This window comes from Charadrius vociferus, unplaced genomic scaffold (assembly GCF_000708025.1).
Source record: "Charadrius vociferus isolate BGI_N301 unplaced genomic scaffold, ASM70802v2 scaffold800, whole genome shotgun sequence".
NCBI classification, from domain to species: Eukaryota; Metazoa; Chordata; class Aves; order Charadriiformes; family Charadriidae; genus Charadrius; species Charadrius vociferus.
Genome location: NW_009646525.1, coordinates 248,904 through 275,348, shown reverse-complemented (window position 1 = coordinate 275,348; position 26,445 = coordinate 248,904). Strand labels below are relative to the sequence as shown.

Below are 26,445 nucleotides of genomic sequence, written 5' to 3'. Positions count from 1 at the left end.
CCCCCCCCCAAAAAAAATAATATATATATAAAAAATCTTTGAATATTTTCAACTTATCTGCGGTGTATTCAGTAGCCACAAATTTGGAACACCCAAAAAATGATACAGATGATGGAATTTAGTGTGACAGTATTCTGAATGGAGTTCTGGGGCTGGCCTGATATCATGACAGTCAGTTCCTATATTCTGTAGGTTTCTATCGATACTATAAAATCTCATTTTCCATTTAGGCAAATTCATTAAGTAGAAAACTTCTGCTGAAGTCATTTCAAAGATGTCTGCTCCTCTAAGGAGAAATAAGGTTGATATGATTGTGTTCTGTGTGTGTGCCTGTGTGCATCTGTTCCCACATTAGTGATCTGCAACCCCAAATTTAATAGCATGGTAGCAGTTTTTGCCATAATGCATTTTCATAAATTGCAATACAGGGAGCTGGCTAGTAAGAGAAGAGATTCCTCATTCACGTTGCTGTTGACAGAAAAGCTAATAAGCCTATTAGACTTTAGAAAATCCACACAAGACAGCCTGAGGAAATTGCCACCTTGCTGTACGGTTTATTTCTTTTAAAAACACACCCTTTACCTGGTAACGATCTTAAAAGCCAGCAACATTATACATGCCTGTATTCTGTTTGCATCAATATTCACAGGGTCTGTAATCAAGTACAATCAATCAAGTACAATCAATCTGTAATCAAAAACAATCCTTAAGTTCAGTCCTTCAGAATGCTTACTGTTAGACCATTTAATCTGACCTGATAGAATGAGGGCTAATGGCTTCAAACTGGAAGAGGGGACATTTGGATTAGACATCAGGAAGAAACTTTACTGTGAGGGGGGTGAGGCACTGGAACAGGTTGCCCAGAGAAGCTGTGGATGCCCCATCCCTGGAGGTGTTCAAGGCCGGGCTGGATGGGGCTTTGAGCAACCTGGTCTAGTGGGAGGTGTCCCTGCCCATGGCAGGGGGATGGAACTAGGTGGTCTTTAAGGTCCCTTCCAACCCAAACCATTCTATGATTCTATATCCCATTCTTTACAGCTCATTAATATTTGATTTTGAACTTACTGAAGTCACATGAGAGGGTGCAAAACTGCAATCTAAAGACACCGCTTTGTTGCCCAAATGACTTCATAAACAAATCTTGCTAAACTTGCATATTTTATTGTAAAGTAATTGCTTTCAGGTATATCAATTCTGCCTCAGTAAACTGTATCCAAGGGGCTGTGCTAAAGCCATTTCCTTTCCAATTTCTCTAAAAATTAAGCACTTTTTTGTTCTTTTACCAGACAAAGAGCACAATTTCCTGAAGTACGATGACAGCTTCATCACTGATCTGAACACCCCCTATGACTATGAATCACTGATGCATTATGAACCATTTTCATTTAACAAAAATGAAAGTATCCCCACAATCACAGCGAAGATACCAGAATTTGATAACATAATTGGGCAACGTCTAGACTTCAGTGCCATTGACTTGGAAAGACTGAATCGCATGTACAACTGCAGTAAGTCATAATTCAACCACAGAAAACTGTTTCTATGTTAATACTTAAGCCTGTCTTATGTCTCTAAAACCACAAAAACTCTACTCAGGTGCTCTTGAGGAAGTATGAGAGGACCTGTGGTGTAGAGACCCAAACTGTTTATTCCTTCCTCATCCCCCTCTTTGGCTCTGCTAACTGTCATCACTTTTGTAAAAGTTCAATTAGTCAATGAAAGTCAATCCGTTCATATCTCTTCTTCCATTTGCTCCCGGGGGTTCAGACATGTGGTTGTGTTCTGCTGGTGTATGGGCAGCTTCATCGTGCTTTTGTGAGGTGAATGCAACTGGACTTTGTCCTTTTTTGGTCTTAATTAGATTGTTTTGTACTTGAGATTGGCTAAGTCTAGAGTCCAACACCGTCTAGTTGGTTGCTAAGCTGGTTCATCACAAGATGTTATCAGCACATGTGATTGTTAGCAAGAAGTTATCTCCCCCATGGATCTGTCAACATAAGCATCAACTTGCAGGCAAACTCAGCTGAACCGGCCTGAGGTAACTGGGTGGACTTTGCTTGAAGTGGAAGGCAGTGCTCATGCTCGTCAAGCAGACAAGTGAGCCATGAAGAACTACAACCTCCAGCCGAGGAATGGTTAAATGCACCACCATCACTGTTCACAACGTGACCTGTCTCTCCAAGCCTTACAAGCAGGTGCAAAGACAGCCACCGTCAGTCGCTGTGTTTCAGCTGCCACGTGACAGTTTGTTAACCTTCTGAAAAGTGGTCAAATGTGGCTATCTTTATGCAGGGAATCCCTCCAGGAATCAAATATTTCCTCTTTGGAGTCTTTGGGCTCACATCTGCTGTGGGTTGTCTGCTCTACATGATGTCTGTACTAGCGTAAATAAAAGTGCCCAAAATTAGAGCAGAAATTTTAATGAAATACTACTTTGGAGGTATAACCATGTATGCTTTTTTTTTTTTTCCAGCTTCAACTCACACTTTTTTGGACCAGTGTTCTTTTGAGTTTGAAAATATCTGTGGCATGATTCAGGGCACCAGAGATGATCTAGACTGGGTCCATCAACAGAGCAGTGCTACAGGGCAGGAAGACCACACACTTTCTGGGCGCTGTAGAGGTAAAACAAAGTAACAGAACACTTTCCTATGGAAAAGGGATTAGCTGGAGTAATGGTCCCTGTGCATGTCTCTACTGGTCTGTGTGCTTTAAATACAGTGTCTTTAATAACTTCTCTGAGCCTGCCATTGTAGTCAGCCCTTGAGAAAACCCATCACGGGCCACTCTGAAAACACAGAACTAAATGACCATATTTAAGACACTACCCAGCAAACATCCAAGTTGCAATGTTTTTGGTGAAGCAAAAAGCCCTTTTTCCTTTCACGTGTCTTGGCCCCGTGGGTGTGAGTTTATGGTTGCACTCATGCTCTCATTAAGCTTTTTCAACACAGTGGAATGTTCTCCACACCAGCAAGATAAAAGGGGACAAAGAACAATCTTAACTAGAGGCTTTTTAAATATAACCTCCAAAAGGATTTACTGCAACTTCCAAAGTCTGAGTAAGAGTTATGTTACTCCACGATAAGAATGAAACAGCACTCATAGCCACTCGTAAATGTTGTGTTTGCAAAGCGAATGATAAGTCAAGCTTGAGCAGTGCTGGTTCTGAAGGCAGGAGAAAGTTGCAAAGCATTTTTTGATAGGAGTTTAGGGACAATTTTCTTTTTCACATGGTAATTGTGCCATTTTTCAAAGGAAGAAAATCTCAAAAAGGGTGGAGTCAGCCCCAGTCACAGTGTGCGAGCTTGCACGTGAGAATAAGGATTAAATCCCAACAGGCAGCTCTGAAGAGCAAGGGCCTGATTTGACATTATTTAGACAGAGAAAACTACTACAGACTTAAAAAAAAAGAAGTTGTTTTTTGTTGTAAATTACCTAAGCACATAGTGAAGGAATCCTGGCCTACAGCATATTCAGTTGTGCTTTATTACTCTTTGATAAACAAAAAAATTGACTTCCTGCACTCAGGAGTAGACTATTTCCCTTATGTGACCCACCCACTGGAAAGAACAGATCCTCAGCCTCTTGTAAGGCTGGAACTTGTCAATGGGGTCAAGAATGCAATATAACTCAATAAAACCATCTGACGGCTTCTATAAGTATGTGCTTCTAACCCTCATCTGACTTTTTCATTCTTTCCCTTTTTTTTTTTTTCCTCCATGTTGTATAATTGTAACTGAAAAAGAATTCAGCTGTGTTGGTTGAGATTATTGGGTAAAATCCAATCTCTCTGAAGTAAGCACTTAACTTGCAATTATGCTTTGGCATTTGCTGACTTGATGCAACATAAGTATTGACGTTCTCTGAGAGGGTTAGGTGCCTCGGAGGATCTCCTGAGTGTGTAGATGAATTGCATGAGTAGGGAGCGCCTCTGCTTTTGGAGACCTTCAAAGGGTCATTGACTCCATCAGGTATTTAGGCATTTTTTAAGAATTGCTTCTGCAACCACCTCAAGTGGGTGCTAATTTTAGGTTTCTAACACAGATGGATTGTATTTTGCCCAAACAGTCTGACTTTGGTTTTTGACTTATTACTGGCTAAACTGGAAGAGGGAAAGTACAGCCTAAAGCTTAGAGAGGAGCTGGCAGCCCGGCTCTGGATTTGATCCCTGTATCCCCATGCTGAAGTCTGCTAAGGACATATCCTAGCTGCCACAGATGCTTCATGTTGCCATTATTTGTCTTTCTTATTAAAAAGGAGGTAGAGCTTAGATCATCTGGGGTTTTAATACCACAATAAGCTCAACAGTGAAGGTAGGCACCTGAATAAGGCTCACAGCCCTGTTTCCCTATTGGAACAACAATGATCATACTTATATATAACATAATAAACATAAATTTAACTTATGGTGAAGTGTCATATGTGTGCATAAAGCTATTAAGTATCTTGGGCAAAGTTTCTATGGGTATGAGTTCAAAGCATAGGTAATGGAGAATATTCCCCGGACATGGTTAGAGCGAACACGATAAACAGCTCCACTCACCGGGAGGCTGTACTGTGTTTATGCAGCTATGGGTTTATCTGGTGATGCCCCAGATGTTAGCTTGGACGAGAGTCCAAGGAACCAGCCCCCAGCAAAGGAAACTTTCACACAACAGCTAAAAGAATTTCACTTGTAAACTTAATCATAGACTATAATGAATAACTAGAGCAATGCAATACAGATAAGTTTGTATGATACCAAGATAAGATACATGTGCAAATGGTGAATCCCTTGTAAATATAAGGATAAAAGTAGAAATTTCAAATCTAAACTAAAGAACACTTCAGAAAGTGTTAGGGGGAAATTAACTAGAGGGGTAGGAATCCTTAATTTCCCCAAACTGAGAAGCTGAGTTTTGAAAAGTCTTTGGACAAGGTGTAAAAAAATGCTTCTTCTTGTTCAAGGTCAGGAGAGTGCTAGTTTTGTGCCCAACCCTTTTTTATTATCTTTATTGCTGATAAGAAATTATCTTACTCTTTACAAGGTACTATAGCATATGATCTCTCAGATCTGATCTTTAGATTATCTTCAGTACAAATCAAGGAAAATAATGTGCCTAATAGTTACTTGCAGGCAGCACCGAATTCTCTGTCTCATATCTCTGACATTCCTGAGGCATTCAGCTTCCAACTAGAACAACTAATGCAAATTTGCTATAAGCTGCTAGCAATGAGTTCCATATATGTGCTAAACTACTAATCCTCTTCTTATTCTGGTCTGTCTTGGGTGGTTACCACATACAATTTCCTCTACTATTCATGTTAAGTACTACACTTAAGCCTACTACATTTAACATTTCAACTGATAATGCTAATGATGAATTTACACCATGCAGCTAGCAGGAAATCTGGAAAGTGGCAGTGACCCTCTACATTCTCTTCACAGATGCTGGCTATTTCATGTACTTCAGCACCAGCTCTGGCAAGGCAGACGAGGTGGCAATCCTAGAGTCTCGAATCCTGTACCCAAAGAGAACTCAGCAGTGCCTCCAGTTCTTCTATAAGATGACAGGAAGCCTTTCTGACAAGCTGATCATCTGGCTTAAAGAGGATGATGGCGCTGGAAATGTTCGCAAGATGAGGAAAATTCAAACCTTTCAAGGTAATTCTGGAAATATGAGGAACATATAGAATATTAGGGGAGGAAAAGTTGTCTTACTGAGTCCACAAATGCAATGGATTGGCTCAGAAATAAAAATATTTTCCCGAAGATACCAGAATATCCTGCAATCCAGCTAAGGATTTTGGTAACACATGAGGGCATTTATCAGTGAAACTGTGGGTTGTAATAATGTAATTAAGGGGCTCCACAGCAGAAGTCACAATGTTCCTAATAATGTTATGTTACACTCGGTGATTGAGAGGGACCCCAACCTCTGCTGGAGATCAATTAACTAGTTATGGTTGTTATATGATCTAACAGCTTATCAGCTGTAAATATCTGTGCTCATCTGCAGTCAATAAGAGTCTGAGCCTGATTTTTGTATGGTGGGAAATATGAAAACATACGTAGTTTTGGAAATGTGAACTGAGCTCCCACTTTGGGTGATTTTGCTAAATAGGACAAATTCAGTCACGGTGGCACTATGCGTTTATGTTGTCAAAACCCAAGACCTGTGATAACTGGCCTATATCAAGCTGCAGCAGTTTGCAGGGAAGGACAAGTCCCTGGAAAAGCGGCAGCAACAGTGAATTCTAACACGTTGGGTCATTGACTCCCATCCACTTGTTATGTCTTGGCCCTTAGTCTGACAGTCTCTGGTATAAAGGGAACACTCACTAATGTGTGAAGAGTTCCTAATACAAAGTGTCCAAAGCATTTAGAATGATAAGGCAATGTGAGTATATTATAATCACAATATCAGCTTAAGATGTCTAGCCTTCAGGACTCTGAGAGGTCCAGTTGTCTCAAAATGCAGCTGGAATGGGTGTCTAGAAATAAGATGCTTCATCATCTCACTAATCATTCTGATGGCGATGCTTTGCTTTCTTTTTACTGAAGCGGATAATGACTATAACTGGAAAATTGGCCATGTAACCCTCAATGCTCAGAAGAAGTTCCGTTACCTCTTCCAAGGACTAAAGGGCAAACCTAGCTCTTCATCTGGTGGGATTGCTATCGATGATGTCACGCTGACTGAGACCCCCTGTCCCACAGCTGTGTGGGTCATTCGGAATTTCAGCCAAATCCTCGAAAATGCACCAAATGATGTTATTCAAAGCCCTCGTTTTTATAGTCCTGAGGGTTATGGTTTTGGCATAAGTTTGTATCCCCAGTCCAGAGTCAGTGGCTACACTCGCATTAGCTTTCACTTGTGCAGTGGAGAGAACGATGCTGTTCTGGAGTGGCCAGCGTTGAACCGCCAAGCTATACTCACAGTGCTGGACCAGGACCCTGACGTCTTGAAAAGGATGTCCTCAAGCAAAAGCTTCACCACAACGAAAGACCATGTTAGCTCAGGTAAGCGGTGAAGGCCTGGAGGAATGATGAAAAGGAAAGCCAAAGAATTCTAGTCAGAGGACTGAGTGTAGGACTCAGACTTGGGCAACTTTGGTTGCATTTCCCAATTTGGAATGCTTTCATGTCCATGACTTTCCTGTGTATGACTCAGCATGAGCCAGCAATGTGCAATCGCAGCCCAGAAGGCCAACCGTATCCTGGGCTACATCAAAAGAAGTGTGGCCAGCAGGTCAAGGGAGGTGATTCTGCCCCTCTACTTCACTCTCGTGAGACCCCACCTGGAGTACTGCATCCAGCTCTGAAGTCCTCAACATAAGAAAGACATGGACCTGCTGGAGTGTGTCCAGAGGAGGGCCACGAGGATGATCCGAGGGCTGGAGCACCTCTTCTATGAGGAGAGGCTGAGAGAGTTGGGGCTGTTCAGTGTGGAGAAGAGGAGGCTCTGGGGAGATCTTATTGTGGCCTTCCAGTCCCTAAAGGGGGCCTACAGGAGAGCTGGGGAAGGACTTTTTCCTAGGTCATGTAGTGGCCGGACGAGCGGGAATGGCTATAAACTGGAAGAGGGCAGGTTTAGATTAAACATTAGGCAGAAGTTTTTCACTTTGAGGGTTGTAAGGCACTGGAACAGGTTTCCCAGAGAGGTTGTTGAGGCCCCATCCCTGGAGGCGTTCAAGGCCAGGCTGGATGTGGCCTTGGGCGACCTGGTCTAGTGGGAGGTGTCCCTGCCCATGGCAGGGGGATTGGAACTCGATAATCTTCAAGGGGCTTTCCAACCGAAACCATTCTATGATTCTATGATTCTATGACTCGGAGTTCCTGTGAAAGATCATCAAGTGTGAAAAGTCATGCATAGAAGATTGGTGCTATTATGAACAATCCCTGGGATACATGAGTTTGACTCTAAATACAGACTTGTCCTAAGAGCTGGCAATTCATAGAATTCCTCTTCCACCTGTGGTTTGCCCGTTATGATGGGTGACGTATCACCATAGGATGGTGTAATGCCAGCAAGGTGCTGGCATTCCATTACTAAACCAACAATAACTTAAGATAAAGCTGCATTTTGGAGGCTTTGTTAACTTGAACATACATGGTCTGAATGCACAGGGTTCACATGGTAGCTGTATTTAAGAAAAAGATACCTGAAACCACCTGTGAGATCAGGCTGCAGCATATGAAGCCTGTCTTGCTCAGCTGTGTGTAGACTGCAGATTATGAACTCTTTCAGACAGGGGCTTTTAACTCCAGGTTTATACAGCACGTAGCATCATAGTTCCACATCCACCCCTAGGATTCCCCATGGATGAGTTAATTCAAAGAAACAAGACAACAGGACAATATTGAGTTTGGTACAGAATAACATACTAGAGGTGAATCTCCATCCCTCTTCACTTTTTCTGGTGGAAATTTAGTACACACTTTTTCAGTAGGAGGTTTTAAACCTTAGGTATGAATAAGTTTAACGGAACCATAGCAATGAACAAAGTCTGCTAGACTCTAAACCATAGGTACTTAAAAACTGATGGGGAAGTGTCCTTACGCAGGAGGGAACACTTAGCTCGCGACAACATGGAGGTAACTTGCATTTGGTTAGTCCTCAATGGAAGAGGATTTTCAATGCCCTCACATAGACTAAGAGTCCTCAGGCAGACCATATCTAAGGATCTGCTGGCACCCATAATTTGTCAGTCCTCTGTGAATTGTTTGGGCATATCAGCTCAACTTGATTTTTACAGCATAAATCCCATTTAACACTGTAATGCACAAAAAAGTCATGCCATGCTTCCAGCTGCAGAACTTTGGGGTTGTTATTCATCACTCATATTCTCTTTGCAGGTGCTAACGGATCCTTGATATGGGAGAAACCATCAGTTGCTGGAAAATTTGATGCTTCATGCAATTGCTATAGAACTGTAGACTGGGGGTGGACTAACTTCATATCCCACAGCCAGATGAGACGGAGAAACTTCCTGAAAAATGATGATCTGATTATTTTTGCAGAATTTAACGGTAAAGACCCTCTTCCTGATTCTCCTTACAAAAACAAATGGGTGGTCCTTTATATCTCTTTATATGCATTCAGATAACTATTGCCACCTGTCTCTGAGTCATCTTGTCTTCTAATGGGGATCAACTTTTAAAGCCATTTCTGTGTCTTAGTTTCAGGTGGGTGATGTTGGCTAAAGTGATTGTGAGTTCAGAGGAATCTAAATGGCAACAGTTTACTGAAGGTTAACTCTAGAGATACCTTTAAGCACCCTCACCAGTAGCTATGTCCTTTTCTAAGCATTGAACATACTAAAAGGCCACCCCCATTGTGTTTATTTTCAAACAGAACAGCCACACTTGGCATAATTTTTCAAAGTACAGAATGACACTGATTTACCTAACTAGTTACCATAATTTCAGTATTATTTTCTATCTTGTGCTTCAAATATGTAGAACTTGCTGTGGTACAGCAAGAACTCTGTAAAGGGCAAATGGACAAGGAGTACCCTGCAGTCCACAAAGCACCCGGTCAGCCCGTGGTATGCAGAATACTACATATCGCATCACTCACTGTTACCTGATGTCTTTCTCCTCTCTCTCTCTTTTTTAAAAAGATATAAGTCACCTCAATAACACTGAAGTCCCTGTTGAACCTGAACAACCTGCTTTCATGGAAGGCCTCATTCTTGAAAGGCAGAAGAGAGCAGCCCAGGATATGGAGCCCGTTCAAGACCAGTTGCCTTATCTGCAAGACCCGTGTGACCCAAACCCTTGCCAGAATGACGGAGTCTGTGTGAATGTGAAAGGGAGAGCAAGCTGCAGGTATCACAGACCTCTTCCCTGCTTGCCTTGACTTTCTTCTGAATCAAGCAATGCAGATAAATATTCAGAGCTACAGACCTCAGAGGTCTGAGCTACTAGGTCTTCAAGGAACAGTAGGAACCAAACACTTCATTGCAATGACTGGTTTCTACTAGCAGCTGTAGGGGATGCAAAGAAACACCATTCTGTGGTGCTCCTAGGGGATGTAAATAGCCTCCAAATAAGGTGGGGATATTGTGACATGAACCCCTCTAATGGGAACTGCCCATCTGAGACAGTGAGTGTGGGGACCTTGAGGTGGGCCTATAGGGCAGGACAAAACTTCTGATCCATGTGAATCTGTACTTTATTTTTCCAGGTGCCCATCAGGACAAGCCTTCTTCTTTACGGGTGAGAGGTGTCAGTCAAGGCAGGTCCATGGGAACATCCTGGGAATGACAGTTGGTGGAATTGCTGGAACCATTGTCTTAACCATTGTCCTCATTTCCATGATGGCTAGAAGATAAAGAGCTGGAGTGGGATAAATCTTAGCTTGGTATTTTTCCATAGTTCATAAGACATCAGTTTTCAGTGAAAAATGATGAATACAGTTTGTGGAAGACCAGTCAGCATATGGATGAAATGCTCTATCAACATCTCGGCAGCAATCTATTTACTCTGTAGGACTTGGCAGTTAAAGAACATCACATAGAACTGCTGCCTAATGTAAGTTCATACTCTGCCTGTCTTGTGTATTCTTTGAATATTTCATTTCTTCATCCAATAGCAACCAGTAGTGCTGCAAGTCCATGCATTTAATCTCAACCACAGTTCAAACTTAGATTGAATGAGGGGTAGAACCTCTCAAAACACTGGAAAAAGACACATAGAAGTGCATATATTAAGATTCTAGAAATGTTCCTGTAGAAATTACTCAAGAAATCTAAAGGGCACATGTCTGTAGGTATGTAACTCAGTACATCAAAACACTCATTTTCCATGGAGCTGTTCTGGTTTATAAAAGCTGAGTAGCTATTACATAGAATTCATAGCAAGCTACTACTATACATTTTTGGCCAATTATTTAGCAGGGAAATAATTTCATATTAAAGTTAGTTGTGTTTCTAGGAGACCTCACCACATAAGGTTTTCAAATATTCAAGTGTAAAATCTGTTCTCTGGGCATAATCCAAAGTTCTTTTAAACATGATTTCAGCAGGCAGTGGATGAAATTGGAGAAGATCATAAGTTGCCACAGGATTTGATATGCAGCCATTGTTACCATTAAATTCATATCCCTTTGGAAATCACAAGTCAGGGAAAAAGGTGGGAAGATGAAGACTGGGTCTGGGATACTGGTGGGTGCTGGGTAAGGTGTTAACACCTTATTGCAGATGGTAGGAACTAACGGATCTAGCATGTCCCAAGGTCTCTGCTTTCAAGGGCTCCAGCTGTTTCCACACTTGAAAGTTTGTTGCCCAGGTTTCCTCTGAAAGCAGTTTCTTGTTGTCTGCATATCAGAAAGAATTCAGAATGTAAATGGTAAATAATTGCAGAGGGTGAAGCTACCCTTATATTTATCACATACATGTCGCAAGGGATGGCAACCAAGAGAAAATGAACTGGGAGCTGATTTCTGCCTGTTTTTACACGTAAATTCATCCTGGTGCTCACACCAGTCCTGTAAGTAAGGACAAACCATCCAAATCATGGTGTATTTAATTAAGGCATTATCACAAAGTTAATACTTGGTCCCTCTTATTCTCTGCATTTGGAATAAAATCAAGACAAATACTTCTATCAGCTTTCCCTGCAACATGTCTGATTATCTGGCTGGACCTCACCACAGGCAAAAGATAGTTACAGATCCACTTACCTTCTGCTGGCTGGATTAGGGGACTTCACCTTGGGTCAGGGACTTCCACACCCAAGTTGGCAAGTTCATAAATGTCACAGGGTTATAAAATGAAAGACAAGGGATCCATAAAAATGAATAAAATTGCAGGGTGTATCTTGCTAGTTAATGTGTGAGACAGAGAAATGACAGAGAGGATCCAGGCAAGTCCTAGTTAAGTCATATCCTGCATATCATTTTGGTGTCCCTAGAGTAAAGGGACACCAAGAATAAAACTGCAAGCTGTCACCACTCACTCCAAAAACATGTGTAGGCTCTGAACCTGTTCATTTTACTTGTGTAGACAGAGCCCATGTCTTCACTGCTTGCCAAACCACACACTGACTCTGTTCTGACAGGAGAACTTGTGATGGTATGCAGTCACAGAGGATGTCCCAGCAGCTGACATTGGGTCCTGCGTGATGCTCTGGCTTCCTATTGAAAGCTGGGAATAAAAGTCTGTCCCCAGCCCCAAGAGAAGGGGATGGAGCTGCTCTCCTCCAGGAAAGAGGAAACCCCTGTCCAGTCCATGTCTGGAATATGTCCTGCCCCCTTTCAGGGCCTTGCTGGGATCTGCTGGTTACTGCTTCATGTCCTGCTGGATCTGGGGCCTTCTGGAATGAGGATGTTGGGCTCACCAGGGCTGCTAGTGGCTGAGTCCAGGTATTTCTGCCACCCCACATCAGGCAGCTGTTTTTGACCTCCTTTCAGAGCTTGGATCTGAATGTGATGGTTGGGAAAGACGACAGGGTCTGGCCCGCATGCTTTGCATGATGCTACATTAAGCCTTTGCACTGGGAGAGGAACAGATCCCATCTGCACCTCGGCTAGACCCTACGCCTGCTAGCTCCTCATCCTGAGAGTAACAGAGTTCAGAGCATCTCACCAGTGCAGAAAAAACACCTCAAGAGGATAGCTGCAGTCATCCTCTATAGACATTCCACCATCTTTTGGGGGAAACTGTGCACCAGTTCATTTTCCTTGGGATCTGAAGATTAATAGTGTCAATCTTCTCAAAAGATGCCCAAAAGGAGAAGCCCAAAAGAACCTATTCAGTCTGCTCTCTTCCTTTGTCTTCCTTGGTTCTCAATGAAAGTTCTTTGTTTTACTATCCACTGGGCTTTGTACTGGGTACACTGGGATGCTCTATTATCTGCAACAAGTGCTCCACATATCCCCTAAACATTGTTTGACTTAATATCGTAGATAGTCTCCAGGATCTTTGCAGCCAGCATCACCGCTCACTCCTTCGTTCCCTAGGAGCCTACATCTCCAGGTTACAGGATTTCTCTGTTGGGCAGTCGCTGCTGCTTGCAAATGGACACTTGGTTACTTATTAGCAAAAGAGGAAGGTTATTATGGGCAAGACATGACACGATCAATGGTGGATAAAGCTCGGGATAGAGTAGCAAAATCAACATGAATTTTTGCTAGGCCAACTGCTTGTTTCACTGCTGTTGGGGAAAATCATCTCACAAAAAGCAGGACAGTTTCAGAGAGCAGCTTGGTCTTTCCTGTGTTGGCTTCCTGGCCGAGTTAACTCAGCCATTTTTAATGTAGACTCACAGTCACTATCTTCGGCTTCTCCTGCTTCTGAGTTGATGCAGGAAAGCAGCGTGGGAATGGGTGAAAGGTGCCGTGGCCACAGGTGAAGTGCAGTTTTCTGCAACTCCTGGAGTTCAAATGAAAGTAATCATCGCAATGTCAATTGTTTCCCGTGTGAAAATGCTGCACTCAGCCCTCGAGCTACAAGCTGAGGAAGAGTCAGCTGCTAAGCACTGTAGTTTTAGATAGTTTCTCTCTCCAGTGTATCTGCACTGCAGTTAACTCACATACTTTCTGTGTTCAGTCACTGTAGGATGTAGCTGACAGCCTCTCTTTGCTCTCTTAAGCATCACGTCTAATAAAGGCAGCTTTGCCACAGTCATTGGAGCAGAATATTGAAAGCATGAGTTTCTGAGGTTCTTAAAATCTATATTTAGGCTCTTTAAATAGACCTGTACTGAAGCTGCCCAGAAGCATTGTCTAAGTGTAGCTTCTAGCTTGAGACCTTGTTTGATCTGTACCCCTGAATATCAGGTCCGTTCTAGGAAGGCTCCCTAAATCTGACCCTTCAGGAGAAGGACTGTGATAAGCCTGACCTGACACAGAATCATAGAATCATAGAATGATTTAGGTTGGAAAGGATCTTAAAGATCATCTAGGGTCCCTTCCCACTTGGACATCTGGTATTTCTCTAGGGAGGGGGTTTTTTTTGGAAACTGTAGAGCAGATTTTTTAGTACTGAAATGTTGTTTGAAGAAGAAAATTTGCTTTGTGTGCAAATACAAACAGTAGCTGAAGTATTGGTGATTTTTACTCATGGCCAAAGCATGTGTAGATCTTTGCTTCCCGTTCAAACTTGCATTTAGGGCATTCATTTTCCTAAAAGCAAAGAACTTTTCCAATTGTCCTTTGCTTAACTTGCACCAGTTGCATGAGAAGTGGGAATTCCGCTGTGGGATGACAAATCCCTTTCTCTCTAACCTCCACCCACAGACTTTCAGTGCAGAACACCACTCTTGCTTGTGTGCTCCTGGCCTGTATGGGTGGTGGAGCTGGGTTATGGACCTGCAACCGTGGCATGGGTTTGTAGCTGAGGATACCTTGCTTGCCTTACCTGCTTATTTCAACTCACAGCATTGAACTGGAAGCAACAGTGGTCCAGAGTAAAAGATTGGAGACCTGGATCATAGGGAAAGCAGACACCACACCCTCTTAGCTTCTGCAGAAGATCCATGTAACCTACAGAAGATCCTTTGGAGCTATCAGATGTTGTCAACATTGCTTGTAGCTCTTGGCTGCAGGGTAGAGGTGAAAGGCCCAGCTCAAACTGCCTGAGCAGAGAAGCAAGTGTAGCTTTGCCATCTCCCAACCCCAAGCTGAGGACATCCCCTGGGAAGAGCTGTCACAGCAGTCATTCTCAAGCAAGGTGACCGTTCTGTCTCTTGTGGGTTTTCTAATCAGCAATGGCATCATTCAAGCATGTGAACCTGCCTCTTTCACTTACTCATCCAGGGCAAAACAGGATCTGCAGCCCAGGCTCCCGGGGGTAAAAAGGTAGAAAAGACTTCTGCCATGATTGCTGGGGCATTTCAGACTTCACCTAAAAGACTCTGGTGCCCGCAAACAACCCCATATATCTCTGCTCCCCACCCCACTGCCAGATCTTCTGCCGGTGCAAGAAATGGAGCCTCTTTCTAATTTTCTAACACTTCAGAGCATCACAGCGGGATGGCTCTTGTGTGGTTGTTCCCTTGTCCAAGGCTGGGACTGGAACTAGATGGTTCTCACGGACACGTATTTTCTTTGTTGTTAACAAGACACTGCTGCAGACCCACAGTTGGACAGGGGCTGTCACTGCAAGGCTGGCTGGCCATCACTGCTCCAGAGAGGGCTGGGGCAGACTCCTCCTTTGCTCCCCTGGCTCCCCTGACCTTGGGGACAGCATAGGCTGAATGATTTGGGTGATGCTTGCAGCAGTGCTGGACCGGGGGCAACCAGGACCCTCTCCTGCGAGCATTGCTTTGAGTGATTGCTCCTGCCGGGCAGCAAGTGGCAAAAATCCTGCAATCTCTCATTTGGCCCACATGCTGGTTTATTTACAGCCGTGGTAGGATCACCGCCGCCCAGGGAAGGGAGCCAGCTGCCCGGGCCGGCCTGCGGCACATGGCACAATGCCCTCAAGGAGCCAACAGTGTCACCCCATGCAATGCACACCCCCTTCTCAAGGGGCTGACAGGTGGGCAGAGGTACACCCAGACTGCGCGATTCTTGAGCACTTTCCTGTTAGAAAGCCAGGATAAAAGCGAAGGATACGGCTGATGTGGTGCACTGGGCCCATGGGCAGGGCGAAGGCGGCCGGTGAGCAGAGGTGTGCCGACCACGGTGCCAACCCTGCTTTTCACCCACAGCTCTTCTTTCCCTGCTCTATACCCCTTCCCCTGGGGCTGGGGGCTGATTTTCACTCCCCAGTTTAATTAGCGAAGGGGGGCATTAGCCCAGGGCCAGGGTTACGCGCAGCCCAGCCGCAGGGCTCAGCAACCCTGCCAGGATGTTGGGGTGGGTTGGAGGGGAAAACTTCCTTTCCACCCAATAAAAAAACTGATGTGCTGAGATGTGCACCGTTCATTGTCCTGCAAAGGGGTGGGGTGAGGGTGGGGAAGGGAGGATTGATCCGAGAAGAGGTTGTGAGAGGTTTAGCACTAGTTAAGGAAAAAGCTTAGCTTTGGTCTCCACTATACAAAAAATGTGTGGCCAGGCTGGGGAGGGTCCAGAGAAGGGCCACCAAGATGATCAAAGGACTGGGAAGCCTGCCATATAAGGAAGGGCTGAGACAATATAGTTTCTTCAGCCTTGAGAAAAGAAGGCTTAGGGGAGACCTTTTTGCCATGTTCCAGTATTTAAAGGGTGGCTACAAAGAAGATGGAGACTCCCTTTTCACAAGGAGTCACATGAAAAGACAAAGGGTAATGGGTACAAGTTACTCCTGGGGATATTCCAATTGGAAACAATAGGAAAATGATTCACAATGAGAACAATCAGCCATTGGAATAATGTCCCCAGGGAAGTGGTGGATTCCCCATCACCAGACACTTTTAAGATTCAGCTGGACAGGGTGCTTGGCCATCTTGTCTAGACTGTGCTTTTGCCAAGAAAGGTTGGACCAGATGATTCTTGAGGTCCCTTCCAACCTGGTATTCCATGATTCTATGAAATGACATAGTTTGTGTGTGAATCTGCCCGTCAGCCCCATGTCTTCTCAACAGCATTGAATCCTGTTAGCTGTCAAGCACCTCAGAGAAGTTCTCGTTGTGAGTTCACAAGTATTGACAGTTGCTAGAGCTGGTTAGAGCTGCCACTTGAGAGAGGGATGGGCAGAACGTGACCATGCCAGCCCCTGATAAGCCCCAGCCAAACCTTCATCACCTCTGTGGGTCTGCCCTCCCCAAGGTACATCCAGTTTCTGACCAGCTGCTGGTGACAGGGTGGGTGAGGGAGATGACATCAACAGAAAGCAGCGTGTGTATGGGGGGGAGGTTTAGGGAGGCCCTAATCTTGGGGGACAGAGATATGTGAGGACTGGGTATGTGAGGAACACTGTGGAAACTCAGATGATTGGAAAGGGAAGAGGTGGTGGGTACAGGACACAAGCCTGTAAGAAATGAACCTAATTTCTTCTGCTCATAGGATTAACAAATCCAACTGAGGTCTCAGGAGGTACAAGGTGACATGCAGTTGCACATACCTTACATTACATACTGGGCACTTTGTACATGGGCCAGGGGGGGTGACTTTTTATTCTTGCCTAACTTGACTTTTCCAAAATGCAGCTGTTTACTGAACATGTTTCCTGGGGCAGCATAAGAAGTAAACATGCTGGCCAGACTGCCAAGCTGTGAAAACATCAGAGATCAAATGCATAATTGGCTTCATGGTCCAAAGAAAAGGTATCAGAACTCTGCACCTGCAAACCCTATTTCTGGGGCACATTGATTTTCACTGGCCACTGTAGTGTGGATAAAATGGTCCTGGGCTCTTCGCGTTGTTCATATTGAAGGTTCCCAAAGTCTTTAAGGAATGAAGGGTGAAATCTGGGCTTGAAGCACGTATAAGAGTTGTTCAACAACTGTCACAATACAGACACTCCAAACAAGGAGCGTGAGCTTGTGCTTCAGAGACCTGCATGTCACAGTCCCCTCCTTTACTATTTTTCCTGAGCCGGAATAAATCAGAGGAAGATGCCAAGGCAGTGACGGTCCTCCATCCAATGCTATAAAAGGTGAGTAAGGAAGAGATCCCACCCTTTCCACAGATTAGGTGGACCTAGTAGGTTTTTTGTTGCAATGTGCTTTAACTTAGTGTCTTGCAGTTAAACGGGGAGGTACATGAGTGACAGCAATCATGAGGAGACAAGCCCCCTGATGGTCCTCACTTCAGGATGGAGGGTGAATAGAGGGGTCAGTGCTCTAATCAGGACAAAGGGAAGGACTGGGCCAGCTACTGAAAAATATCCAGCTGCCCAAAATGGCAGACTCCTGAGGGGAGCAAGCTGTTGGTGAGCTCACTGCCTACCTTGCGTGTGGCAAGGACCTTATTCTTGCTGCCGAGAGTGGGTAGGAGGGGTACAGGGTGGCTGCTGCCATGTATTTGCCACCATGTCTTTGCCGTTCTTCCTCCATTCAGTACTCCCTTCCACCTTTTCTTCTCTCCCCTTTTTTCTTGATCCGTGTATAAATGCAAGTGAAGCCTTCGCCCCACGTCTTCAAGACTGCCACAGTTAATTTCTTAGCTGCTTGTGTTTCGTAAACTGTCATGGCTTTTGTAACACTGATGAAGACCTTGCCTTTGCAGATCCACCCAAAGATGGTCCTTCTGTGCCAGACAGCTCGGCATCACATCCTGATTTCTCATTCACATACAGCTGAGAGTCACACTTAGCCAAACTGGGAGGTGTGGTGAAACCTGAGAGGTGAAATGTTTGCAGAGATAAGATGTGGTGGGACTGTGCTGTCTACAAGAACTCACACTTTATAGCTTATGTAAAGTCTATTCTAACTTGGAGTGGATGGTTCTGCAGCAGGTCAATACTGCACAAGCTAATTCCAGAGGGGGTTAGACTCTGGCTGTCTAAAGGCAAATTTTGGTTGGAATAATGTGTGAAGGTCTGATTTTCAAGTTTCCACTGGCCATGCAGTTCAAAGACATCCTGGATTTTCAAATATTTCTTAATCTGTGTTCTAGTTCTAGTACTATGTCTACACCTCCAAGCAAAAAGAAATTGCTTTCCATGTAAATAATACATTTGATTGATGCTTGTTTATTGTCTTCAATCATCACCACCTGCCCATACCAAACCATCACACATGCCTGTAACTGTAGGCAACAGTTTCACATCCCGGTTCATCCCAAGGTCCCGGGAAGAGGTTCACCACTGGTAAACGCAGGCCTGATTACCCAGCAACCAAATGGGGCTGTACTACCTGACGGCAGTATTTGATGTTGGGCTCAAATCTAATTCTTCACAATTCCTTCTCTCGTATTTTACATTAAGTTTTGAAATGTTTGTGTGCACTGTAAATACTTTGCAGGCTCTCTCATAGCCCTCTGCTTAAGACAGGAGTCCTGCCTTTAAAGGTGTACAGGCATGGAAAGAACTGATTCCACAAATGTAGTAGTAGAGCAATAATTTATATAAAACCTTTCATCCTGCCTGGCACATGGTGGTTTATATTCACTGCAGAGTTGACTCTCTGAACCCTCGAAGTGTGAGTCTCCTCTGAGAGGAGACCCAAACATACATACTTTACACAGAAGACTCCTTGCATACTCAACACTACTATGCATTACTACATGCAGTCCACTCTGTGGTAGAGGGCAGCAACCATCTCTGTCTTACCACATTACATATCAAAGGAAGGACAAGTATAGTTAAGGATATAAAGCTTCCTTTTCTTCAAAAAAGTGCCACATTGAGCTTTCAGTACATTCCATCTGAAAGAAGACCACGCAGGAATCATCACGGTCTTCATTTTATCTAAGTAAAAAGTGAAGATCTGAAATGGACCTTCCTAGCTGTGAATCTTTGGTTCCAGAAAATCTTAAATAGAAAGTGGAGAGCACTATACCCTATGGCCTTTCCAGACTCTAATAGGAAGGCAGGAGAGAAGCTACGAGGTACCTGTGTATCTACACAGGCCTTTGGAATCATTCAGAGAGTTGATAGCGAAGATACTAAAACCACTGGAAAACAGCTGTGTATAGCACTGCAATTCATGGCTCAGTACTGCATAGTGCTAAGCACCCTCTTAAAGGCTGAGAATCCTTCACTCCCAATGTCTTTTCCAGCACTTAAAAGCCTTCAAATCCTTCCAAGTTTGAAACATCTTGTCATCTCTTTTGGGATTGGCAGCCTCTGTAAAATTCCACCTCTCAAAGCTTCCCTGCCTTACACGTTAACCAGAAATGATTATTCCAGAAGAATGCACCAAGGCACAGTTTAGTCAAAGTGAAGCAGCCCACTTCCTGATGACTCACAGGTGCTTTTTGTGTCTTGGAAAGGGCAGAGGTCCTTTCAGAGTTACATGATTTAGCATTTGCAGTGCCTCAGTTAAGCAAAGAATATGACTTGGAAGTGTTTTCAGAGGAAGAGGTGGATGGCTCTGAAGATGATACTCTGTATTTTCCTGCAAAACAAAGCATAGTGATTAGACACGTAGCATGGGACATGTTGGCACTGCAAATTAAGGACAGTTAGACCTGTCCTTATGACCCAGGTGGCTTTGACTTGATCTGCAGCGTGATGCTAGCTGGATTACAGCAGTATCAGCAATCACAGCAGTCAACGTGTTTGGTGGCATGGCCAGGGTATGTCAGCTTGAACTGACGATCTTGCCACAGGGTAGTCATTTACACAATGGAGGGACTCAGTTGTCTTCCTTGGATGCATGGGGATGCATCTAGAACACATGATTTTGAGATGAATCCCAGCTCCCTCCTTCATGTGACCACGAGGCTCTGAACTAAGACCCAGGTGCAGAGCCCAAGAGCAGAGTGTGGAAGAGAGTGCTAATAATGTGGGAGTTTCACGTGGCAGCAGCATGGGAGGCAGTTGTGGGCAAGTCTCGTTCTTCTGGTTGGTCTCACTCTCACTGTATCTGGTTAGTGTGCTCATGTAAACTCACTGTAGCACAGTCAGAGACCAACTTCTTGTTCCCTTATCTGACTAATAAACAGACTTTTAAAAAGCAGTTGCTTGCCTACATTAAATCCTTCATATCCCACTCTGACTAAATGTCACCATCTTCTCTGAGCAATGGTTGGATGCAAAGATTGGATGTTTAGGAATTTACTCATATTTTCAGCGATGCTTCTTGCAAAATAAAATCATAACTGAAATGGTGACATCCATAAAATGACTGTGAGAGAACTTTTGAAGAGATACAACTCCAAGGCGGTGAGTAGTATATGAACAGTAAATGAACTGAGGAGCACTGTGTCATGACATCATTAAGCTCAAAACAAATCTCAGTTCGTGGGTTTTAGAACTGGTGAAACACGCCACCATCCAATACTTGTTTTAGTGTTGACAATCACGCTGCTAGCATTATGCTACAATCAGGAGCAGTTATGCCAGTGATTCCAATGACTTTTTATAGTTCCTTTGTACTAGAAGATGAAATACCATCTATAGACGAATTGATAGATTAAATGATTGATAGATATCAGGGTAGGCAGATCCTGAGAGTGAGAAAGCAGGCAAAACTTTGTGCTTCAGTAGGAGAGATATATTGTCACATACCTGTTTTCCCGCATATGTTGTTAAAGGTTCTTGAAAATGGATAGCTCATAGCGAGCATTGGTGTCACCAGGATCAGGGAGGATGACTGTAAAAGAGAAAATAGCTTTCTGTCAAAAGCCTAGAACTTCCTTTGTAGCCACATTGAGGGTGAAAAAGGGGTTACAATAAAATGTTGTTCAGTAGTACAAGCAGGCAATACCCAGAGAAACAAGTTAGATGTTTGTGAGGCATCAAGTTCACCCATTTGCATGTTTATGATGCCAATGAAGGAGATAAACTTCGTAAGATACCACAGGACACAAAGACCCTGTCTCTAACTGCTGGCCAGGGAACATGGCTTAGGCTCCCGAGTCTGCCATATCAGACAGTAGAGAGCTCTGGACCCTTATCTGAGGGAGTATATCCATTAAGGTAGTGAGAAATCTAAGACTTATATGCTTAGGGATGGTCATTGAAGGCCAATAGCCTGAGATAATCAGCCGCAAATTTAATTTAACACACTAGAGGGCATTGGAACACAACTCTACAGTCTAGATGGGGCGAAAGAAACTTTTTGATGGTGAAATTAAGTTTCCTTTTCAGTTCTGGAATGGTTTGAGAGTTTAATGGGATTCCTCCAAAGCATGTGTTAAAAGAAAAGCATGGAAAACACGTCTTTTTCTGTTCAGTCCCTCTTCTGTTCATTAGGTTGTACCATGGTGGGGGAAATTAGGCAATCCTGTGCATTGTCACCTATATCATAAGGTGGTAGAGGAAGAAGGTAAATGAATCAGATCTAAAAAGTTTGATCAAAGGTTTTATTTATTCCTTATCAGTAGAACTGCTAAGGAAATACGCCAATTGCCACTGACTGGGACAGCTTCCACAGTGTCAGCTAGAGTTGGAACAGTCTGGCCCAGGAGATTCTGTCTGAAAAGGAATTCAGCATTGGGGTCCAAGACTTAACAACTTGTTCTCTCTACTTTGTTGGATGTGCCAGTAGAGGAGGGAATGAAGAAACTGACATGCTTAGTGATAGTTGTATCAGTTATTTCTGCCTTCCTTCCAGTTTTCTGGGAAAACAGAGTTTTTCCAACAGTCAGAAAAGCACCACATCGAGCAGATGTACTTTTCATGGCAGAAAGAAGGAATGGTGCTAAAAATTACATTAGGAAATGTTCCCAGACCTTGATTCCCAGGAGTCATCCTCCTGCAGAAAACGCTGGAATACTTGGAGTACCAGTTAAAAAAAAAAAAAAAATCCAGATGGATGATTCTGGGGATCCTAAATGAAGAAACATGAGGCAGAAACTGCATCTTTCCTGTCTCGTTCTGACACAAGATCTGAATGTGGCAGATGGTTGGAGCACTTAAAACTTACAGAGCTGTTCTGCCTGGCTAAGCACAGGCTGCCTCCTGCCAGGCCTTCAGCACACTGCTGGAGGAGACACGTGCAGAGGTCACTACTGGGTCCAATACTGGTTTAACATCTTCATTAATGACACAGATGATGGGAAAAGTGCACCCTCACCAAGTCTACAGATGATACAAAACTGGAAGGAGTGGCTGATCGATCAGATGAGCCTGCTGTCATTCAGAGGAACTTCAACTGGCTGGAGAAATGGGATGACAGGAATGTTATGAAGTTCAGCAAAGGGAAATGTGAAGTCCTCCTGTCCCTGAGGAGGAACAAGCCCACACACCAGGACATGCTGAGGGCCGTCTGACTGGAAAAGAGTAAAGACAGAGCCAGACTTTTCTCACTGGTGCCCACTGAAAGGACAAGAGGCAGTGGGAATGGAGACAGAGCCAGACTTTTCTTGTTTGTGGCCAGTGAAAGGACAAGAGGTGGTGGGAACAAATAGAAATACAGGAAATCCCACTTAAAAAGAAATTTATTCACTGTGAAGGTGGTCAAACACAGGAAGAGGCTGCACAGAGAGATTGTGGAGTCTCCATCCTTGGAGCTACTCAAAACCCAACTGGACACAGCCTGGAGCTCTAACTGACCATGCTCTGAGTGAGAGGGTGGTATGATCTGGCTGATCTCTGGAGGTACTTTCCAACTTCAGCAATTCTGTGATTCTTGTGGAAGCTGGAGTGATTTGAGTCAATGATGCTCCGCTGAGCTGACAGTCCGGCCTTAATGGATTCCTTAATTCCTTTGAGGCTATGTAGCCTTCTGTGTTAGTTACGCTGGTTTTTAAGTCTGCTTTTCAGTTCTTTAGAAATACCTTTACAGGCTTTTCTGAATAAACCCTGTTCAGATACCAATATAAAACTAAGTTCTGTTGTCATATAAGAGTAATGATAGCATTTACCACTATTCTCTTTTTCTGCCCCAAGTACCAGTGCTTAGATTCTGATGCCTTCGATCCCTTACCCACCCTGGAGTGGCTTCTTTGGTGAGGGATTATGAATGCAGAAGTGTAAGTTGAAACAAGCATTTATTTGTTAGAATACACAGAGTTATCCATCCTCAAATAACCACTCCACATAGAGGTATTTTATTCCCGTTGGCTGAACCTTTTCTATATTCTGTGTCTGGGAATGTGGCCCCTCTTGTGCAGAAGTAGAGATGAACACACCTTGGGCATCACGAGGAAGAGAATAACAAATAACTCTGCAGCTGTAACATGTCTTCAACCAGCACAGATCTTCATGAAGTGAATACTAGTCCACAGCCTCAGCTCTTGGCTCTCTCCTAGAGCTGTAAGACTCGTTCGGGGCTACTGAGGCTATGACCGCCCTGTGTGGTCGGCCTCCTACATTCTTCTGTAGGAGGTTTGTCACATCTCATTGTAAAAGCAGCTAATTGTGTGTGTTTCCTCCTATCTTCACACTGAGACACCATTGCCCAACCTTTCTAATGGGTGGTGGTTGATTAATCCATAAGCAGATTTGCCCTTTGTTGGATCCAAGGATCCTCCAGCCCAGTGGCTTCTTGTCCACTGTGGGCTACAGCAGAGGCCTGAGGGAAGGGTTTCACAAAAGCAAAGCAAGCTTGTAGCAGCACATCTTCAGAATGTTCTTTCCACTGCTGGTAGTCAGAGGTGCAGGGACTTCTGGAGGCAGAAGCAAGACCTTGCTGTTTAACAGCCCTTAATGGCCTACTATGGTTGGCCTTCTCAGCTGCGAGCACACATTCACAGAATTCACAGAATTGTTAGGGTTGGAAGGGACCTCTGGAGATCATCTAGTCCAACCCTCCTGCCAGAGCAGGGTCACCTACAGCACGTTACACAGGACAGCGTCCAGGCGGGTTTTGAATGTCTCCAGAGTGGGAGACTCCACCACCTCTCTGGGCAGCCTGTTCCAGTGCTCCACTACCCTCAAAGTAAAGAAGTTCCTTCTCATGTTAAGATGGAACTTCCTATGTTCAAGTTTATGCCCATTACCCCTCGTCCTATCACTGGGTGCCACTGAAAAAAGACTACTCCCATCCCCCTGGCATCCTCCCATTAAGTATTTGTATGTATTAATAAGATCCCCCCTCAATCTTCTTTTCTCTAGACTAAAGAGACCCAAGTCCCTCAGCCTTTCCTCATAAGAAAGGTGCTCCAGTCCCCTAATCATCTTTGTTGCCCTTTGCTGGACCCTCTCCAGCAGTTCCCTGTCTTTCTTGAACTGGGGAGCCCAGAACTGGACACAGTACTCCAGATGCGGTCTCACCAGGGCAGAGTAGAGGGGGAGGATGACCTCCCTCGACCTGCTGGCCACACTCTTCTTGATGCACCCCAGGATGCCATTCGCCTTCTTGGCCGCCAGGGCACATTGCTGGCTCATGGTCATCCTGTTGTCCACCAGGACTCCCAGGTCCCTCTCCACAGAGCTGCTCTCCAGGAGGTCAGCCCCCAACCTGTACTGGTGCATGGGGTTATTCCTCCCCAGGTGCAGTACCCTACACTTACCCTTGTTGAACTTCATAAGGTTTCTTTCTGCCCAACTCTCCAGCCTGGCGAGGTCACGCTGTAAGGCAGCACAGCCTTCTGGCGTGTCAGCCACTCCTCCCAGTTTTGTGTCATCAGCAAACTTGCTGATGGTACACTCTATCCCTTCATCCAGATCATTGATGAATATGTTGAACAAAACTGGGCCCAGTACTGACCCCTGAGGGACACCACTTGTTACTAACCTCCAACTAGACTCTGCGCCACTAACCACAACCCTCTGAGCTCTATCTGTGAGCCAGTTCTCAATCCACCTCACCGTCCATTCATCTAAGCCACACTTCCTAAGCTTTCCTGTGAGGATGATGTGGGAGACAGTGTCGAAAGCCTTGCCAAAGTCAAGGTAGACAACATCCACTGCCCTCCCCTCATCCACCCATCTAGTTACTTTGTCATAGAAGGCTATCAGATTAGTCAGACATGACTTCCCCTTGGTGAATCCATGTTGACTACTTCTGATAATCTTCTTTTCATCCAGGTGCTTTGAGATGACTCCCAGAACAAGCTGCTCCATCATCTTCCCAGGGATGGAGGTGAGGCTGACCGGCCTGTAGTTTCCCGGGTCATCCTTCCTGCCCTTTTTGAAGACTGGAGTGACATTGGCTATCCTCCAGTCCTCAGGCACCTCACCTGTCCTCCAGGACCTTTCAAAGATAATGGAGAGAGGCCCAGCAATGACTTCCCCCAGCTCCCTCAGCACCCGAGGGTGCATCCCATCAGGCCCCATGGATTTATGTATATCCAATTTATCTAACTGATCTTTAACGTGCTCCTTGTCAACCAAGGGATAGTCTTGTTTCCCCCAGACTTTCTCTGTTACCTGCAAAGTCGGGGTCTCACAAGGACTGGCCCGAACAGTGAAGACAGAAGCAAAGAAGGCATTTAGCAACTCCGCCTTCTCTGCATCATCCGTCACCACAGCACCTGTCTCATTCAACAACGGGCCCACATTTTCCCTAGTTTTCCTTTTGTCTCCTATATACTTAAAGAAACCCTTCCTGTTGGCCTTGACATCCCTCGCCAGGTTCAATTCCAAGGCTGCCTTGGCTTTCCTTGTTTCCTCCCTGCATACCCTGACAGCATTCTTGTATTCCTCCCAAGCAGTCAGCCCCTTCTTCCACCTATTGTAAACTCCCTTCTTCCACCTGAGCCTTTTCAGAAGGTCCCTGCTCAGCCAAGCAGGTCTCCTTCTCCCCTTGCCTGATTTCTTTCTCTTTGGGATGCACTGATCCTGAGCTTGGAGGAGGTGACGCTTAAATAGCAGCCAGCTCTCTAGAGCCCCCTTACCCTCTAGAGCCCTTTCCCATGGGATTTGCCCAAGCAATTCTTTGAAACGATCAAATTTAGCCCTCCTGAAGTTTAGGGTTTCAACTCTACTTGTCATTTTGTCTATTCTACACTTAATCCTGAACTCTATCTTCTCATGATCGCTGCAGCCCAGTCTGCCCCCAACCTTTACATCCTCCACCAGTCCCTCTTTGTTTGT

At 44.5% G+C, this 26,445-nt stretch overlaps 2 protein-coding genes across 2 annotated transcripts in view; one reads left to right on the top strand and one right to left on the bottom strand.

The window, feature by feature from the left end:
* The window catches only part of MEP1A (meprin A, alpha (PABA peptide hydrolase)), a 14,584-nt gene extending 4,230 nt beyond the window's left edge, over positions 1-10,354 (top strand). Inside the window, exons 8-14 of the mRNA XM_009885362.1 lie at positions 1,287-1,508; positions 2,474-2,623; positions 5,432-5,647; positions 6,548-7,006; positions 8,843-9,016; positions 9,610-9,817; positions 10,176-10,354. Coding sequence (XP_009883664.1) covers positions 1,287-1,508; positions 2,474-2,623; positions 5,432-5,647; positions 6,548-7,006; positions 8,843-9,016; positions 9,610-9,817; positions 10,176-10,323 — 1,577 coding nt within the window. The 3' untranslated portion in view covers positions 10,324-10,354. The remainder of the gene's footprint in view (positions 1-1,286; positions 1,509-2,473; positions 2,624-5,431; positions 5,648-6,547; positions 7,007-8,842; positions 9,017-9,609; positions 9,818-10,175) is intronic.
* A 9,481-nt stretch (positions 10,355-19,835) lies between these two features.
* GPR116 (G protein-coupled receptor 116) overlaps positions 19,836-26,445 on the bottom strand; it is a 30,498-nt gene continuing 23,888 nt past the window's right edge. Inside the window, exons 19-20 of the mRNA XM_009885350.1 lie at positions 21,031-21,115; positions 19,836-19,915 (exon numbers count right to left, since the gene is read on the bottom strand). Of these exons, the coding sequence (XP_009883652.1) occupies positions 19,836-19,915; positions 21,031-21,115 (165 nt within the window). The remainder of the gene's footprint in view (positions 19,916-21,030; positions 21,116-26,445) is intronic.